The sequence below is a fragment of the Sphaeramia orbicularis genome, chromosome 1 (assembly GCF_902148855.1).
Source record: "Sphaeramia orbicularis chromosome 1, fSphaOr1.1, whole genome shotgun sequence".
In the NCBI taxonomy this organism is placed as follows: Eukaryota; Metazoa; Chordata; class Actinopteri; order Kurtiformes; family Apogonidae; genus Sphaeramia; species Sphaeramia orbicularis.
The window spans coordinates 20621178-20640569 of record NC_043957.1 but is presented as its reverse complement, the minus strand read 5'-3'; the positions used below and the strand labels follow the sequence as shown (position 1 = coordinate 20640569).

At 38.0% G+C, this 19392-nt stretch overlaps 1 protein-coding gene across 5 annotated transcripts in view; it reads left to right on the top strand.

Annotated features, from left to right (window-relative positions):
* The window catches only part of LOC115414114 (protein tweety homolog 3-like), a 71507-nt gene continuing 52115 nt past the window's right edge, over positions 1-19392 (top strand). For 4 of the 5 annotated variants that reach the window (XM_030127510.1, XM_030127585.1, XM_030127361.1 and 1 more), the window contains exons 1-2: positions 1-560; positions 2251-2440. In XM_030127510.1, coding sequence (XP_029983370.1) covers positions 2315-2440 — 126 coding nt within the window. In that variant the 5' untranslated portion in view covers positions 1-560; positions 2251-2314. Of the gene's footprint in view, positions 561-2085; positions 2094-2250; positions 2441-19392 lie in introns of all 5 variants that reach the window. The other variant, XM_030127433.1, reaches the window with a different exon arrangement.

Sequence of the window (19392 nt, the reverse complement as noted above, 5' to 3'; positions counted from 1 at the left end):
ACACACTGGCAGAGCCCTAGCTGCCGCAAAGCCCCGTCCTCCAGGGCTTCTTAAACACCGTGTTTGCTTCACGCTCCAACAATATCCTCCAATTGAGAAGCCGCAGCGCAGGACGCACTGAACCGACGGTCATTACCGAGGCGCAGAAGAGCACAAACCTCTGATTTAGGACAGAAAACAAGGACTGCATCCTAGAACTGTAAGCCGAAAAAAAAAAAGAAGAAGAAGAACAACCGAGACTAGGTTGCGGGTCAACGACTTTAACCCGTCGTGCGCCGCAGCGGTGGAGAGGTTTTACGCACAGGCGAAAAAAACGTCTCGGTGAAATGTGAGCGGAGCCCGGGTCATCGACCGTTCCCCGGGTCTTTTGGATGTGTTTGGGGCTGCGGCTGCTCGCTCGGTACGGCTGCGTTGATGCAGAAGCAACAGCAGAAGAGAAGAAGAGGCTGTGGTGGTCAAATCCAACAGCGGATCCGGGAAGACAATAGGTGAAATACGCGCCGGCCTGGACTCCATAGACTGCACTAAAGCCCAGTCTGCGTCTGCGTCTGCATCAGTGGGTAAGGCTGGATGAAACACGCTCTCCGCTATTCAATGGGGATTTGGTTTTTCACGTAAATTCCTGCTTTTTCTCCCCCTTTGGTGACTGTGAGACTGCGGTAGTTTTAACTGCACAAAGCGGGATAAAGACGCTTAATCCCGGGTTTGGTTCCATGTTATTGACGAGAAATAAGACCCGCGGCTGGTAAATGTGAGGATACCCACGACTCGGTTGACCTACATATGTTGGTACAGTAAATTCAGCAGAATAGATGGGAGTCGTGCATGTGTGTGGGGTTTGATATAACGGCCATTTCACCGTCCACAACACATCCATCCGCATGAAGCCTGGGCTTTTGCAGCATGGGCGTAAATTGGATGATGCTACTGACATATTAAAGTACAGTAGGTCTGGATACAGTATGACCTCATAGCAGCCAGGGTTTGATCACAATGGACCATTTAAACCCTCCTTAGCATCAGTCTATCCACCAAGATACAGAACATGTCATGATCTATTGGCGGTACTGATGCTGTCATGCCATGTATGCTGCACCCCCTTAAATATGAGATTGTATGTTTTAGGGACGGAAAACACCCTTTTTTGGCGTTTTTATTTTTGCAAAAATATCATTAAGGATACCACTGTACTTAGTCTAGATGCAAAGCAAAGCATGTTTTAGAAAAAAAGGGGATTAATGTGATGACTTCAGCATATGCAAGAGTATAATGTATTTAATGGAATCTGGCATTTTGATACTGAATGCACATTTGTCTGTCACATCTTGCTGTGTATTGTTAAAAAAAATGTTCAATACTGGTGCAATATGTTGGCACCATTTTCTGATATTGTTTGGATATGACACGTCGAAGCTCAATTTCAACAATGCCAATATGGTTATGTTTTCCTCTGTATAATAGTTATGACAAGTGCCTTAAGGTGAATTTGAATTGAGGTTTGCCTGTGGCTCAAACAGAAACAACCATGCAGTAATAATGATTTTCTGCAAATTGGGTTTCCATCTAAAATGTATTTCACATTTTATCGACATTTTAGGAAAATTTGCTGGAAAAAAATGCCAATTTCTATGTATTTTGATCAACTACTGTTATGTGAATGCCTTGTTGTTGATTCATCATAATTATCGTCATCGTGATTTAAAACTTTGCTGGTTAGATGCAGCCTAACCATATGCATATGGTAACATACTGAGGAGCTTCTAGATGTAAGGTATTTAGATAAAAACCTGAAGATGTTTTGCCCCTTAACTGAACCACTGGCCTGAGTCATATAATGGATTTCCAGGGTTTGCCTTTGTAGACCTTTTTTTTTCTGGATCTCTTCATACACAGTGGTATTTAGCTGCAGTTTCCCATTTAATATGACATTTATATTATCTTCAATGAATGTTGCAATCAACTCTTTCTCACATATGCACACACACACACACACCTAATTTGACTTCTTTGGTGCACCAACTTTTCCTCTTAACATATAATCTTGAGATGCTCAGAGTAATGTCGACCCTAAGTAATGAAAGCAAGTTCATAGGGTTTTGGTAGCTGTGCAGTTCTACATTCATATGACTAAATATATCTGGTGAAATGGCATCAGCGGCTTCAGTTCTGCCTAATGTGTAGCAGCTGTACTGAGCTCTTCATGGAGTCACTTGCACACCACATTGACACGGTCCTTGCATTTCTTTACAGTGACCTTGTGAGGAATCGGGTTAGACGGTACAGTGACAACCTGCAGAAACTGTAGCTGCTGAGGATGGCAGCCGTAGTGAACTACTCCCCGCCTTGGTGGGTGAAACTGCTCCACCGCTTGCCCCATTTCAACATGGAATTCCAGGTGGTGAGCAGCGACTTCAGGCCGAAGGACTCTGAATACCAGAAGGTAAGAGAGACACAAGTATGGGGGAATAATTACCTCCCACCCAGAACTCATCATCCCCTTCATCATGCGGCATCACCTCATCTCACCCCCGTCCACCGCCCCACTGCCTGCCCACGCTATAATTTCACAGCAGAGTGGCTAAATGGTGACTGAGGATGTCCTGCAACCGCAAAGTTGTAGATTCACTCCCTGCCAGGATCAATGATGTGTTGGCTGAGTGTGTGTTAGAGACAGGGAACAGAGAAACATGTCCCTGTTAAAAACACTGACCCACTACCACGGCCATAAGTTTTACTGATACACTCTACATCGTGCAGAAAAATGTGTCTCTGCAGCTTCCAATACAAACCTAAAGAGCTGTGAGATGAAGACCGGTATTAGGGATGGAAATGAATAAGAGTTTAGCATTTCTGATTCTATTATCAATATCACTTATTGATTCGAATCCTCATCCATTCTCTTATCAATTCTCATTGTAGTATTCCAGTGTTTTTCAACCTTGGGGTTGGAACCCTATGTGGGGTTGCCTGGAATTCAAATGGGGTTACCTGAAATTCCTAGTAATTGATAAAAAAAACAACAACAACAACTTACTAATAAAAAATATATGGTGAGGTGAGAGAGACAATCCCAATCCATAAAAGACATGACAAACTGAAGCTGAAACTGAAGCACTGTGGTACTGTTTATCTGTCAAATGTTCATTGTGGTCGGTTTCAGATGCTGCAGCTCTTTCATAATTCATAGTTTGAGTTCTTGTTTGTTCAGTATAAATTGTCAGTCTTGTAAATCCAACCTGGACTGATTGTACATATCCTGACCAAGGAAAATAAAATCCTCACTTTGTGCAGTAATCTACACCTGGCTTTTCTGCCTCTGTCCATAATAATATCCATTATATAGCCTAAATGTTGACTAAAATTAACATTTATTTGCAACATAGTATAGCAAACTATTACATGATCAAAAACAAATTAATTTTAGTAAAAAAAATGTCTGAGGTCGCCAGAAATTTGTGATGTTAAAATGGGGTCACGAGCCAAAAAATGTTGGGAACTGCTGTTTTAGGCCCTAATACAACGAGAACAGGTAAGAGAATCGATGCAAAATGTAATATTTGATATTAAAGTTTAATGTCAGATATTCCCTAACATTTTGTATTTGGTTTGAACAGACCTCCTAAAGGGTTCTAAAGGTGTAGTTAAAGGAGTGTTCGATCTACCTGCTGCAGCCTCTGAGCCTCGTCATCATCTAAATGTAATTCTAGAACATGGAGATTATTCATAAACAATAGTAAAGCAGGTTGACACAGTGAAATGACACTAACATTAACAGTATCAATAGAACCCAGAGGAGTTTAATGTTAATGGCTGTGACAGAGACGCCTTGCTGTAGGCTCCGCCTCCAGAGTCACTGCCCCCTTCACTAAGCAGCCAATCAGAGACGTCCCATTAGTGTAGTTTAGTTAGATGCAGTGGTTAGATTTTCTACATGTTGGAGGAATTTAACCTTTTGTCTTAATAGAAGCTCTGCATATGTTACCAGTGACACTAGTGTTGCCTTTACTGGTGGAATACAACTACACTTTATTATGATTTTATGTTATCTGTAAGTTGTTTTTTTTTTTTTTTTTTTTTTTTACCTGCCAATGGGACTCGAGATGGAAATTAGCTGTATGGTTATAATCTCTCGTATTCTCGTTCATTAACACAAACTGTTCCATTTTAAAAATAAATCAATCAATCATTCATTCATACTTTAGAGGCTTCTCAACCAAAATACGGAACTGACATATTCGGAACTGATGATGTCACGAAATCGATAAGTAGAATCATTAAGCGAGCCAGACTAACAATTCCTAGGAATTGAGCTGCTGGGAACTGGTTCTGTACAAAAACCAGTTCTCAATTCCCATCCTAAACCAGGAACAGAAAAAATCATGCACATAACTGACCCTTTGCTGAGTCCATACCAAGAGCAGGTTCTGTCCAATCCTACGTTAGCAACCATAACTGGACAGGAGAGGCCCATCAAGCTTGTGAAAATGCTGAACCTCCAATTGCAACAGTCGTGCATTTCACTTTTCAGGAGACAAACCCTTAAAGGTGCAGTACGCGATAGTATTTTTAGCATCACTGGGCAAAAATTCCATTATTTGTTTTCAATCTATTGTAATTTAAGTGATGTGAGAGGATGTGAGACCTCTGCATCTACTGCATCTACACTGTGGGGCCCTGATTTTGACTAATCACAGGTAGGGAGGGTTAAATATGGGATCGATAGTTGTATATATACACCAATCACTGATCAGATTCTGCCAGATGAGACCTGGACATAATTTTCCTGTTCCACTCTGTGTCTCAACAAGCCATGAAATGATACCAGATCATCTGTATTTATATTTATTCTTTTGATTGGACTGAGAGGTGAGACCTGCAGAAAGAAGTTATGTGTTTTCACATTTTGGTATTTTTTCCCCCCTGATTTCAGCTCTTGCAGCTTTAAGAGGAGAGATGCCGGATATTAAACTGTGTGAATGAGGAGCTGAATCCATCAAACTTTGATTTATTATGTACAGACACTGAGAATTTTCATTACTGACTCTGGCCGCATATAAACAAACCAAGAAATAATGTTTGTGTCTTTCAATTTGAGGATAAGTGAAAACTAATATTAAGATTTTTTACATTATTTTATAGCATTGCAGTAACTAAGTATTCAGTCAAATGTGGATCAGGTCTTTTATAGCAAATAATAGCACATTTCTGTAACACTTATGAAATATAAAAAAAAAAACCAATTACAGTTGTGTGGTATATTCACAATATTTAATAATTTGTTAACTTATTGTGCAGTTTTTAGCTGCTGTTGTTGCTCGTTTCATCCTCAAACGGTACACAACTACACAACTTAACTCTTTGATGCATGAATTATGAGAACCTTAATCAAGATTTCGTTTCCCGAGTGTTTTTATTCCTCTTTAGGCATGAAAAAAAACCATGTGATTGAAATTTTTTTAATGAGCCTATTTTGTATGGAGTTACAAAAATGTTCACTCAGCTGGACACCATGTGTTTAATTCTGAAGCCAAGAAACATGCATTTAAAACTCAATATCAGAAAGTGATATACTTTGTGAAAACTATGAAGTAAAAACGTTTTTAATGCTGCTAATCTGATGTTTTCTCACATTTTAACATACTCTAAGACTAGTTATTATTCACTTCATGGAGATAATATGCAAAGAAACCTTTTTTTTTTTTTTAAGGAAACCGTTAATTACAGTCTAATAACAACTAGCAATTGCTTTACACTCAAACATGTTAGTGCAGATCAGGTTTATCAAGAACAGCAAAGATACTATCATGGTATGAATTGCAGTGTATGGGATGATGCATAAGAGTCCATTGTGTTGGCTGATATGGAACTAAAACAACCAAATCCATAAATACATAAGAGAACAGCTGTAGAACAACAGTCCACTGTAGTGACCACTATGCATGAAAGGGTTAAAGAACAAACAGCCATAAAAACATAAACATGACAAATGACATGACAAAAGAAAATACACGGTGATTAAAAAGGCACTAAAACTAAAGATGACACAGACGTAACTGCAAATTGTCCATAATACTTTTCTTAAATGCAGAAATTGAAATAAAATTGTCCCGTTTTAGTGATTTTTGAAGCTCATTCCAGTCTTTCGTTGCTGTATATTGACAAGATGATTGACCAGTGACAGATTACACCGTGAGTGTTTTCAGTGTAAGGAGTTAACTTGACCTTGTGTTGTAGGTAGTAGATGTGGTTTGGAGTAGATGACACAGGTCATATTTAGGGGTGTGTATTGGCAAGAATCAGGCGATACGATACAAATCACAATACTAGGATCCTGTTCCGATATATCACGATATATCACAATATATCACAATACTGTTAAAAAGGCAATTTATTTATTTATTTTAATTAATATTTCCTGGAAGAACTGAATTACACCAGAAATTGCACAAATATAAAACACATTTTTATTTGATCACAACAGGATCTGATGCTATATCACAAAATTTTCCACTGTCAAAACTTAAATTATGTTTTACAGACATTACAGTTTAAGATCCTGCTCAAATGTTCATATTCTATTAGTTCATAACTAACATTATAACATTATTTTTGTGCAATCCCAACAAACAAACTAACATCTGCCTCTCAGACAGTGAAAAGTGCTTTTAGGATGATTCAAATAACCAGTATTTAATAAAACAGTGTTAAATGATAATAATAAATATGATATAAACAATAAAGAAAACCAAAAAACAACAATAAACCTTCGCCATATCGGCATTTGAATAAATACCTAAAAATATCGATACAGTATTGTGAAATGAAATATTGCGATATATTGCAGAATCGATATTTTCTAACACCCCTAGTCATATTCCAAAAAAACTTGCCTGATAATTTGCATCTATCACTTTTTTTTTTTGAACTAGGTCTATTGCTCATCAAGGTCAAACACTGATCACATACAATCATGACCACTCCTTGACAACAAAGGTCTTTTATCAGTGTTAGTTACTGTACCAGTTAATTTCCAAGTAGGAAAGGAAGAAAATGAATTACACAAGTCAGTGCGAAAGAGGGGAAGAAAAAACAGTAAAATAAACAAAAGCAAAAACACAAAAAAAAACAACAAAACAAAAAACATATAGACAACCCCCCCCCCCAAAAAAAAAAAATTCTATCTAGATATTCAGCTGTTTGAACAGATATCACGATACATAAGTCCACCTATACATAAAAATATCCTTTTTCAGTTGTAATTGTGCTGTTATTTCTTCCATTCTGTACATTTGTCTCAGTCTGTCAGTCCATTGTTGCACTGATAATACAGATTATCTCTATACAACATGTCTTTTGGTATGCATCCCAATTAGAGCTGCAACCGATTAATCGACTCAAAGTGATTAAAAAAAAAAAAAAAAACATTCAGCCACAATTCTCCTGAATCAAAGCTTTGTTTCCTTCATTTCTCTGCTGTTAAACATTGATTCCACTGTTGTGTTTCACACGGACGCTTACTGTGACGCACAAAGAAGCTTCAATTCAGGAAAACTGCAATAGAATATTTCCCTTCAATCAATTCGAGTCGATTAATCGAATTGTGCATTTTTGCATTCGCTTCAAGCACCTAATCGATTAATTGGTTGCAGTTCTAATCCCAACATATAATACAGTGGGTTTAAGGGTAAATCGATACGTAGAAGGACTGATATTTGTTTTTTTTTTTTGTTTTTTTTTAATATCTTCCCAAAATTTTTGCAGTTTGGGACAATCCCAGAAAATATGGGTGTGATCCACAGTCATTCCACAGCCTCTCCAGTGTAATGGTGAGGAAGGTGGAGCAAATCTGGACGGTGCCTGGGGGGTCCTAAAACACCTGATCTTAGCATTCTACTGGAACTCTTTCCATTTTGGGCTGTTAGTGATCTTATAACTACTTAAATGAGTCAATCACTTTTAAAACCTGTGAATTGTATTTCTCATTATTCCCTGACCTTAAATTGGATAAGAAATTAGATCTAACAAGGCAAAAATCACTAATTTAGCTAAATTCACACAACTAATTGCTGTTATTCTTTGATAAAACTTACTGAGTCGACAGCACCCCCCACCCCCTCCCCACAGAGAGCTGCTTTCTCTCAGGGCTTTGGCTCAGTTTTGCTGCATTTCATTAGTATCCTCAAAACAAGGTGACTTCTAGTTCTCTGCACCAGAAAACACTTTGGTTTTGGTGGGCCACATAAAGCCGAGACACCTTGTTGCAAATTGCGCTTTTCATGCAGAGCAGTCGCCCCCTCGGTCGTAGTTTGCTGACAGATAGGAGGAAGGGCGTGCAAGTTCAAGAGCTGAGCGTGGGAAGGCACCCACGGGCCACGAACAAGGGAGGGGAGATGAGAACTGGAAGGGAGTTGGAGGAGGAACGGAGGAGATAAAAAAGAGAGACTGATTGGAGGCAAGAGCACAGAGTGAAGACTCGATGAGCCATGGGAGGTGCTGCTAAATTGCCAAATAGCCACTTCCTGCGAGCTATTCAGTGTTTAACTAAGGGCCTTTGTGTGTGTGTGTGTCAATGTGTGTGACCACTGGAATTTTAAGGACCCCTTTTTAGACTAATTACATCCTGACATATTTTAGCAGACGGGGCGGTTTCTATGTCACTGAGCTTTCTGCGCTCTGATCATATGTTTGTACATTGTGTGCATATACGGTAACAGTGCAGCGTTAGATGTTTGCATGTATATATGTTGTACAGTATGCTTACTTTCTGTGTCAGTGCGTATTTAGCACTTAGTGTTGATTGTCGAGGTGAGGTCACAGGCCTCCCTCAGGGGGTTTGTGTATTTGTGTGTGAATATAGGGGTTCTATTCAGAGTGAAATCATTAATTCTGGCTAGACTAGTGGAGGCAGAGGGAGGGCTAGAGGGTGAGAAGAACGCGAAGTAGGAGGCTGAATTGGATTGGGGGTAGGGGGAAGGGATGCAGGGAGGGGGGAGTGGGAAGGGGAGGGCGGTAGTCTGTTGTGAAAGAATGCTCTCTTTCTTTCTTTCTTTCACTCTTTCACTGAAGCCCCGTCTTTAGATTGGCTCAGTATATCTGTCTCAAAGGCTTTCATGCATCCACTCATCCAGCTGAGAAACACACAAACACACACCCATACAAACAAGGTCCACACAGTGTCCTTCAATGCACCGAGTATGTCACCACACCGAGCCACGACACGCACGTACACGCACACACACACACACACACACACACACACACACACACACACACACACACACACACGCACACACGCACACACACACACATACACACACACAAAACACAGAGAGATTCTTCTGTTTTTTTTGTTTTTTTTTCTTTCTGATGTGATTTGGCACAGGTTCATTTGTATTCAGCTCTTCTCTAGCTCTGAAGCGGCTCAGAACTTTGGTTTCACACAGTCTCACTCACTCACTCACTCACTCACTCACTCACTTATAAACTGTTGAGTTTTCATTCACGACTCCATTCAGAACAGTTGTTGCCCTGATGACTTTATCGTCAATGCTGACTCTGTAGCTTTCTACAAAAAAAAAAACAAAAACTACTTTATATCTTTTCCTGAAGAGCTGAAATACAAGCTCTTATCCCGAGGCTTTGCTACTCATTGGAATAACATGTGTGATTATCTGCGAGTGTGTATACGTGTGCCTGTTTGTATTATGGCAGAAATGCAGAGTCAGCTACCAGCAACAGTTAAAACAGCTGCAGAACATTACAGAGGAATCATGTGACTTGTAATGACACACACTCTCACACACACACATATTCCCAGCTGTGGAAAGTAAGTCAGTAATTGGTATTTTAAGGCCTATGCCACAGTGTGCACAGTGGAAGACATGATCTCACAGCATTTTTAGGAGGAAAGGATCAAAGTGGATCAGTGCTACCCTCGGATCATTCAATATGATTCAACCAAAGAAAAGTACAGTCAAACCAGTGTGGAAGTATCTTTAAGTTTTAAATACCACTGACAGCCGCTAGATATTGGCTGCAAATAAAAAATAACACGTCCTCTGTAGAAAGTCAAGTTTTTGAATAGTTATAATTACGATAGTAGCAGGAATAATACATGAAAAAATAAAGAAATAAAAATATGTATCTACTTGAAGTGCAAAACAGCATTTGAATCAGAAATGGTTTTATTATCTAGTATATTATCACATACCAGGAATTTGGTTTGGTCTGCTGGTGATTTAACCCTCAGAGACCGTAACATTTACCAGTGACCAAAAGCATCTACTGATCTAAAATGTTTAATCATCATTATACCACTAATCCTGTCAATACATGTAAATAATTCAGATAAAATAAAGTTTGTTATTTTTTCATGGTCATCAGATATGACCCATTTGGACGTTCCGAGGCTCTGTAGTTACCGTGGAAACACCGTTATCTTCTAAAACATCAATTCACCAGTAAAACCCATGGAGTTGGATCAGTGACAGTGGATAGAGATGCTTGTTTTTATGTTCAGTTAATGCTATATTTTTCTGAAAAAGTCATCTTTCTTCAGTTTTCTCTGGTTTGATATAGAAACCTTGTAACGTACATGTACAGTAAATTTGATATAGGAAAGTACCTGATTTCCACAGAAAAATGCAAAAGGTAATTTAATAAATGGTGATTAAACACACAGGAAAGGTTAAATGTAGAAGAAAAAAAAATCATAAAAATAGTTCTAGGTTTTAAAGGTTAACAACAAACAGTAGACATGTACAGACTTTACATAAAAGACAAGACAAAACCAGAGTATTCCAACACATTGAGGCAGCCATCCATGGGGCCATTTTGGGGGACAATATTAGGCCAACCAAAAACAAGACAAAGTTAATTTGGGTATATTAAAATAAAAAGAAAAAAAATGCAAACTTGGTCTCATTCACCTTATCAGGACACTCAAATGTTGCACTTCTGGAGCTTCAGTTGATCAAAAACTCTACTGTAGTTCTGCTTAAGGAGTTCTGTTAACACAGGATTTACCAACACAAATGTTGCATGACATTTAGCTGCACTTATTCTTAATAAACTGCCGATTAGCATTACTTAGCGGTATCAGATAGCTTGTTTAATGGACATTATGACATTATCGATCTCTAACACCACTGTATATTATAACACTTGTGGGTGTGAATGCAGGGAATTTGCTCTTAGTGTACTTGAGAGCATAGGATGTGCCACTATTTGACTAATCACTACTCATACAACTCACAAATCACTCATTTAACACCTTCTGAACAGGTAAAGCAGTGGTTCCCAACCTTTTTTGGCTCATGACCCCATTTTAACATCACAAATTTCTGGTGACCCCAGACATTCAAAAGGGAGACTTTTTATTTTTTTTACTAAAATTAATTTGTTTTTGATCATGTAATAGTTTGCTATACTATGTTACAAATAAACCTTAATTTTAGATGACATTTAGGCTATATAATGTATATTATTAGTCGTATATACTTCTTCCTACTCCTTTTCGACCATGCACATTTAGACACGTACTTGAAGATAGATTTGGTACATTTAAATGTTATTTTGTTTTTGTCCTATTTTACTTTGTTTGTTTTATTTTGTTTCTTTGTCTGTTCTAAATGAATAAATAAATATTATGGACAGAGGCAGAAAAGCCAGGCTGAACAAACAATAACTCAAACTGAATTATGAAAGAGCTGCAGCATCTTAGACCGACCACAATGAACATTTGAAACATAAACAGTACCACAGTGCTTCAGTTTCAGCTTCACAGTTTGTCATGTCTTTATATATTATGATTGTCTCTCTCAACTCACCATATTTTTTTTTACTAATATGTTTTTTTTTTTTTTTTTTTAACAGTTACTAGAAATTTTGGATGACCCCATTTGAATTTCAGGCGACCCCACATGGGGTCCTGACCTCAAGGTTGAAAAACACTGAGGTAGAGGCACTGTTGGGCCTACGACTTACAGACATGGTGTCACTTCAATAAAACAAACAAACGTAAAATGCAAGATAAAGTATTGCCACACCTACATACTCACCTAAATTCCCATAAACACACTAACCCAGGGTTCTCGCCCTGGAACATTGCAGAAAACATGATATATAGAATGTCAAACACCCACAGTGCAATGCGGCAACATACCCACAGATCACCACAATATGTTAACATGAAGCACATAGCTAGCATTACTTGGCTGTGCACATAATGCTAAAAATGAAACTACCGGTGTGGTGCATGATTTTAGTTGGGTTTCCATAAGCAAGGGTCATGGACATTGGCTCCAAAATGAAGCCAGTGCGGAAGTATCTGAAAGTTGTAATACCACTGGGGTTGGATCCAAAAAGCCCTGTCTCCCATAGACTTATTCTGCATTCCAGGCAACCCATACCTCGTGTTTTTCCAACCTTCTACTGGTGAAAATGCACAGGAATGGCAGTCAAACCCATGACTTCCCACCTGTGAACTTGCACTAGATTGATGTACTCCCAGTTCTGAGTTTCACGTTGCCTGTGAAACAACAATGGCGACCCCCATGGATGCGGTGTTTATGCAAATTATTTATTAAAACAAGGTATTGTTCTGATGTTATTTATCCGCAAATGTTCTGCATAATCAGAAGCTGCTCTAGCGTTAGCTAGTTTTCAGTTCATTGAGTGTAAGAATAAATGGATACCAAATACAAATAACTAAATATACAAATAACATAACATAAAAGGTATAACAGCTTCTCTTCCCTTATGCACTGTTTTTACTCCTCTGTTTCCCTCAAGTAAATGGACTGAACTTATATAGCGCATTTTCTACACCTTAATGGTGCCCAAAGCGTTTTACAATTCCTCACATTCACACACACATTCATACACCAGTAGGCAGCAAGGTGCTGCCAGGCTCTACTGGGAGCAATTTAGGGTTCAGTGTCTTGCCCAAGGACACTTCGACATGTGGACAGTCGGAGCCAGGATTCGAACCGCCGACCCTTCAGTCAAAAGACGACCCCCTCTACCAACTGAGCCACAGCCGGCCTTATAAATAACAAAGAACAAGCACCCTTGGCGAAAGAAATGATTGTTAATGAGCATAATGTGCGGTCCGCCATGCTGGTTTGTTTACATCTAACTACTACAATTCCTAGCGCCGCTCTTGCAGTTTGGTGTGACTTGCCTGGAACGCTACGAAATTGTGAGTTGTAGTTTGAAGTCGTGACTTATGGGCTCAAAAACCGGCCTGGAGCACAGCGTTATACAGTACTTCTCTCTAAAAATACAAAGCCTCATAATCTTCTCAAGGACTTATGTCAGTCTCATTCATTTTATTTGGAACCTCTGAAAAGTGATGCGGTGGTCCAACTATAAATTATTGCTCCATAAATCAGATCTCAGGTCTGTTCACAGTGTCAGGATTTTAGTGAAAGCTTGCTCACTTTCAAAGTCTCGGCTGATTTTTATTTTCCTGATAGACATCTCCACTGTAAATGGGCTTAATTGATTCTACTAACATTTTACGGAGTTAATGAGTTAGCGCATGGCATTAGCTCACCTCTTACCCCCATGCTCCAGTAGTCCCTCCCCTTTTGTCCAAATATGGTCACTTCCAGCTCCCAAAAGCCAAATCACAAATTACTGGCTTCAAAACAGCAGTTCAGAAACAAATGGTAACATCATGGTTCCTCTGTCCACTAATTACATACAGTTTTTCTGTGTGGTGAGCTTCACTTGCTCTTCCTCAGTTTCACCTTCTTGTCTGTGTGGATAAAAAAAGAGGACTGTGGCATCCAAAATGCCAAAATTGAAGCTCCGAAATATTTGGAGTGGGTGACGCCACTGTGGTTACATCCATATCTATTACAGTGTTGTTGTTTTTTTGTCCTAGTTTCCCTCCAGCCTGTTCACTTTCTAACAAGCGTTTTGTTTATTCATACTTTCCCGAAGTAAACAATGTACGGAAAGATAGAAGAACTAAGAGGGAAAACAGGAGTGCGTTGTGTTTTAGTTGATAACATGACCCGGCCTTTGTTGGACCAGTGTTATGGATGACCTCTGACCCAGTGTACAGGTGAATACCGGCGGAATAAACCCCAGGTCAGCCAGTGCCTGGGGACAGAAGTTAAGAGGATAGTAGGCCAACCCCAACCACAGAGTAAAACACAGGCAGGGAGAGTGCAAGGACGACTCACTGAGGTGGAAGTGATTGATCCTGTCAGCCCCAACACACACTGACACACTCACACACTCACTGACACGCACACACACACCAAAATGGACAGATTGAAAGTAGATCACTGTGCCTGAGTGTTTAACGTTTAGCCCCACCCCCAGACTGCGAGCTGATCTCCAGAAGCCAAGATGTGCACAAAACACACACACGCACACACGCACACACACACACACACACACACACACACACACACACACACACACACACACACACACACACACACACACACACACACACACACACACTTAGTTCACGTACGAGCACATGCACACCCAAGCGCAGCATGCTTATTAACGGCTAATTGATCCATGCTTAATCTGCTCTGATGGTTTGTCAGCCTGTTAATCTTGCGTCCTGGGCCGTCATACTCAGAGGGAGGAGAGTCAAGTGGCTGCAGAGCGTTAGGCCTCCTTAGTCAAATGATAAATTTAATCCCATACACCAGACACCAACAGTCCGGTGGTCTATTGTTATTGTTTCATCTGCGTACTTGTATTACGTTAATGAGTCCAGTAAATCTGTCTGTCAACAATTATTATTGCTAAGATAATAGAAGCCAAGATTATCATGATGGGAAAAAAACTCATAGCAGTCATTTGTTGTAATTAACAAAACATTATATTTATTTATTTATTTTACATCATAAAACAGCAAGAGAAAAAATTAAAGAAACAACAACATTCAAACAAGTAACATCACTGTGCAGGAGAGGATAGAAGCCAAAAAATGCTGATGTGAATACTTCCCCGGAAACATACAATACACAGGGAAAAAAAAAAGAGAAAAAAGGATTAAAAATACAATATAACTGAAATAATAAACTAAAGTAAAAGCAATAAAAATGCAAATCAAATGACTTATTTAAAAGTTTATTGAAGGTGTTGAGTGAACGTTGTGGTTTTAACCTATTCTTTACATTTAAAAAACAATAAAAGTAGAATATTGAGAAAATATCAATAACTTTAATAAGAGTGCATTCAAATATTTAAAGTGTTTTTGGTGACAATGTTGGTAAATAAATCCTTGACCCTCAAAGACTTAAACAGTCCCACCAAAACCATCTACAGATCTAAAATGTATAACAACTTCTCAAACACTAATCCTATCAGAACAGAGCATTTCAATAATTTAGGAAAAATGCAGTTTGTCAGATTTCCAGCAGCATCAGATGTGTCTTTTTTGAAACATGGAAACACCATCATCTTGTGCGAAATTGATTCACCACTAAAACCATGTAGTTTGACAAATGATAACCTTATAGATGCTTAATTTTGTGTTGAGTTAATGGCCTATTTTGCTGAAAAATGATTTTTTCTTCAGTTTTCTCTGTTTTGATAAAATCATCTTTGAATTGACTGAGCTTTTAAGAACATCTATATGATTAGTCAACGAAATATTAGAAAATACTAGATTTTCACAGAAGAATTGCAAAAGACAGAGGATAATATTATAATAAATAATGATAAATCACTCAGAAACAGTTAAATGTACGGAAGAATAAATTTGAAAGTTGCCATAGAAATACTTGTTGGTCTTAAAGGTTAAGACTGAAGAAAATGCATTGTAATATTATTTTACATTAATATTGAATCATATCGCAACAAGTGGTGCCAGGCACAACAAACCCCGCCCCTCGCACGTTTATAGCTTATTTTGGCTTCAATTCAGATAATGTCATCATGTCTATGTGAGTGGTGATGTCAGCATATCAATTGCCTCTATATATGTGCCAAGTTTGAAGTAAATTGAAACAAAATTGATGTTTTTACAGACATTTGAAATTTTGCCCATTGTAAGTAAATGGGAGAAAAAACAGATTTAAAAAAATTCATAAAAAATTTTAACTTTGACCTACTTTTCCCAAAATGTAATCACATCTACTCTTGGTCACTTGCAATCTATAAACCCAATTTGGTATGAATTCAACCAAATAATTTTGCTGCGACAGACATGTGAAATTTTGCCCATTATAAGTAAATGGGAAAAAACATGTAAACATTCATAAAAAATTTTGAACTTTGACCTACTTTTCTCAAAATGTAATGAGATCTATTCTTGGTCACTGGCAATCTATAAACCCAATTTGGTATGAATTCAACTAATAATTTTGCTGCTAGAGTGTTAACAATCAAACAAAAAAACAAAGAAACATAAACCGAACCAAACACAATACCCCTTGCCTCCCCTTTGGGGGTGGGGTAGTAATTCTACTTTTATTACCCAACTATGCAAGATCATTAAACACTATGAAATCTACAAGTTCTTCATGATAAAACAGGTATTTACGAATTGTCCAAATAGTTTGTCATTTGACTAATGTAGTAACTGTTTTTCGTTGTAATTTATCATATCTTATTAAACTATTTTAGGCTGTACTGATTTGTTGATTTAAGTATTAGTCGTCCAATCCAAATGTATTTTTAAAGCTAAAGTAGATGAATAAATAAAATACATACAATACGCACTAACTCAGTGAAATATTTCAACAGAATAAAATACATGAGACAAAAAACATAGGGCAAAACAGGACCAGACGACCCTCTCAGTTGATAGTTATCAACTGGATATTGAAAAAACCCCTGAATTCTCTCATTCTAGCTTCTGAAGTTGGAATATTTTCATGTTTCTTGACTCCTCTGTGATAATAAACGGAATGTCTTTGGGAATTTTTCAATATTATCTGACATTTTATAGCCGAACAACTAACTGATTAATGAAGAAAATAATGAACAGATTAATTGACAGTAAAAATAACTCTAATTGCGGATGTGAAGCTGTTCCGTTTTCCATCGTCAGTGAGTCTCAGTCACATGCCAGTAGTTTCCTTATGTCTGCAGTGAAAACATGCATCATTATATAGCATGTTAGTCCGACTCTGCAACGCTTAATACATATGACTCTGCATGATATTAAGCCTTAAGCATAATTATGAGGACAAAAGAGATCAAACAATGCATTAGTGGTGCACAGTATGCCTTTACAGTGGCACAGTGACTGCAGCTGTAAGCCTGTAGATAATAACACAGGATAATACCAGAGACTAGGAATCTACAGAGCTTATCTCCCATCAGGGTCTCATCCTCCTCTAGTCTTAGTTTACCATCTGCATTCTGACCAGGAAGTAGCAATGTGGTCATCACACCACCACATTTGTGATAACACGCAGATTCAGTCACTTTTTATAAATGATATTCATTTTATGGGAGAAAACTGTACCAACAAATTCATACATGGTGCCCTCAAGTCTAATCTTTTCCTTTTATCATTGAAAAGAAAAAATTAAAAGATTATCCTTAAGAAATTACAGTCAGGATTAGAACTAAATACCTTACTCTACCCATATCACCGAAAGCAAAAGAAACACATTTTAAAACCTTAAATAATATTCATCCTTGTAATGAGTTTCTGAGACAATGATTAAATATCGAAAAAACAAAACAAAACTGTTTTTTGTAAATCTGACACTGAGTCTATGGAACTGTTGTTTTTTAACTGCAGAAAGCATTTCAAGACTAGATATCCTTAAAGGACACTCAATCGCCCAAATTAGAATGTATAGATATTAAATATGGAGTTATAATACAAAACATTTTTTTCTTGAGTGTTTTTATTCCTCCTTGGACATGAAAAAACCAATGCAATCAAGTTTTTTTTTTGTTTTTTTTTTTTACATTGAGTTACAAAAATGTCCGTGCATTATATGTTTGAAGTAAAAAAACGTGTTTAAATCCCAATATCAGAAAGTGATATGAAAACAATGAAATAAAAACATTTTTACTGCTGCTAATCACATTTTAACATATTCTAATGCTAGTTATTACTCACTTCATGGAGATAATATGCAAAAAAAAAGTCTAACAATTAACAACTGATTTACACTTAAACATGTTACTGCAGATCAGGTTTATCAAGAACAGCTAAGTTATAGTAATAATATGACTTGCAGTGTATGAGATGATGCGTAAGCGACCAGTGTGTTGTCTGATATGGAACTAAAACAACAAAACCCAAAAATATAAAACAGTTTTGAATAACTGTCCACTGTAGTGACCGCTATCCATGAAAGGGTTAATTATTATTGCTAAACAGTTTATCCACAGGTTAGGTTAAGACTTTAAACGGTGTAAGTACCTGAGAGTTACAGCTGTTAAAAAAACCCACTCTCTCTTCACACATTTCACCGCTGCAGCTCACATTCTATTATATGGGACTGTACTTTATCTGCTTTAGTGGTGTAGTGACCCTTTAACCCTGAGTAATTGGCTGTAGCCCTTCAGGTTTTATGTGTTGGCCTCAGACTCCAGGGGCGTACGTCAGCCATACTTCACAGGCTGATGGTGTGGGCCGGCCTCTGGGTCTTTAACAATGAACAAAATGATTTGTGTCTTCGACGAGTGACTAGTGGTCTGAGCTGTCATCAGGGAGTCAGGCCATGGAGAGAGATGCACAGGAATCTGCAAGAAGAACAGCCAGGCCCATTTGAAGGTTTTTTGACTCTTCAATCTTCATATCTACTGACTGATGAATAAAATACTGAAGTAGAAAAGCACTCAGAGAGGCAATGCAGATCAGTCCCCCCCCCCGATCAACACCAAAATGTAATCATTATTTCCTTGTGCCAGTATCAACATTTCCTGAAAATTTCATCCAAATCCATCCATAACTTTTTGAGTTATCTCGCTAACAGACAAACAAACAAACAAACAAACAAACAAACAAACAAACAAACCCTGATGAAAACATAACCTCCTTGGTGGAGATAATAAACTAGAAAAGCACTCGGAGAGCACAGACCTCTGCCAAGACAGATCAGTACCCCCCTCCTTGATCACCACAAAAATTTTATCATTTGTTCCTTGTGCCAGTATCAACATTTCCTGAAAATTTCATCTAAATCTGCGCATAACTTTTTGAGTTATCTTGCTAACAGACAGACAAACAGAGAAACAAACAAACAAACAAACAGACAAACCCTGATGAAAGCATAACCCCCTTGGTGGAGGTAATTATTTCGTAGCTTCGGTGGGGATGTGTGCATTTCTTTTTGTGGAGTACAGGCTGTAAAATACTTGCACTGTGGAGTACGGTATTCAAGTCTTAAATTTGGCATTTGGGCATCGCCATCTTGTTTTTTTTTTTTTTTTTTTTGGAACTAG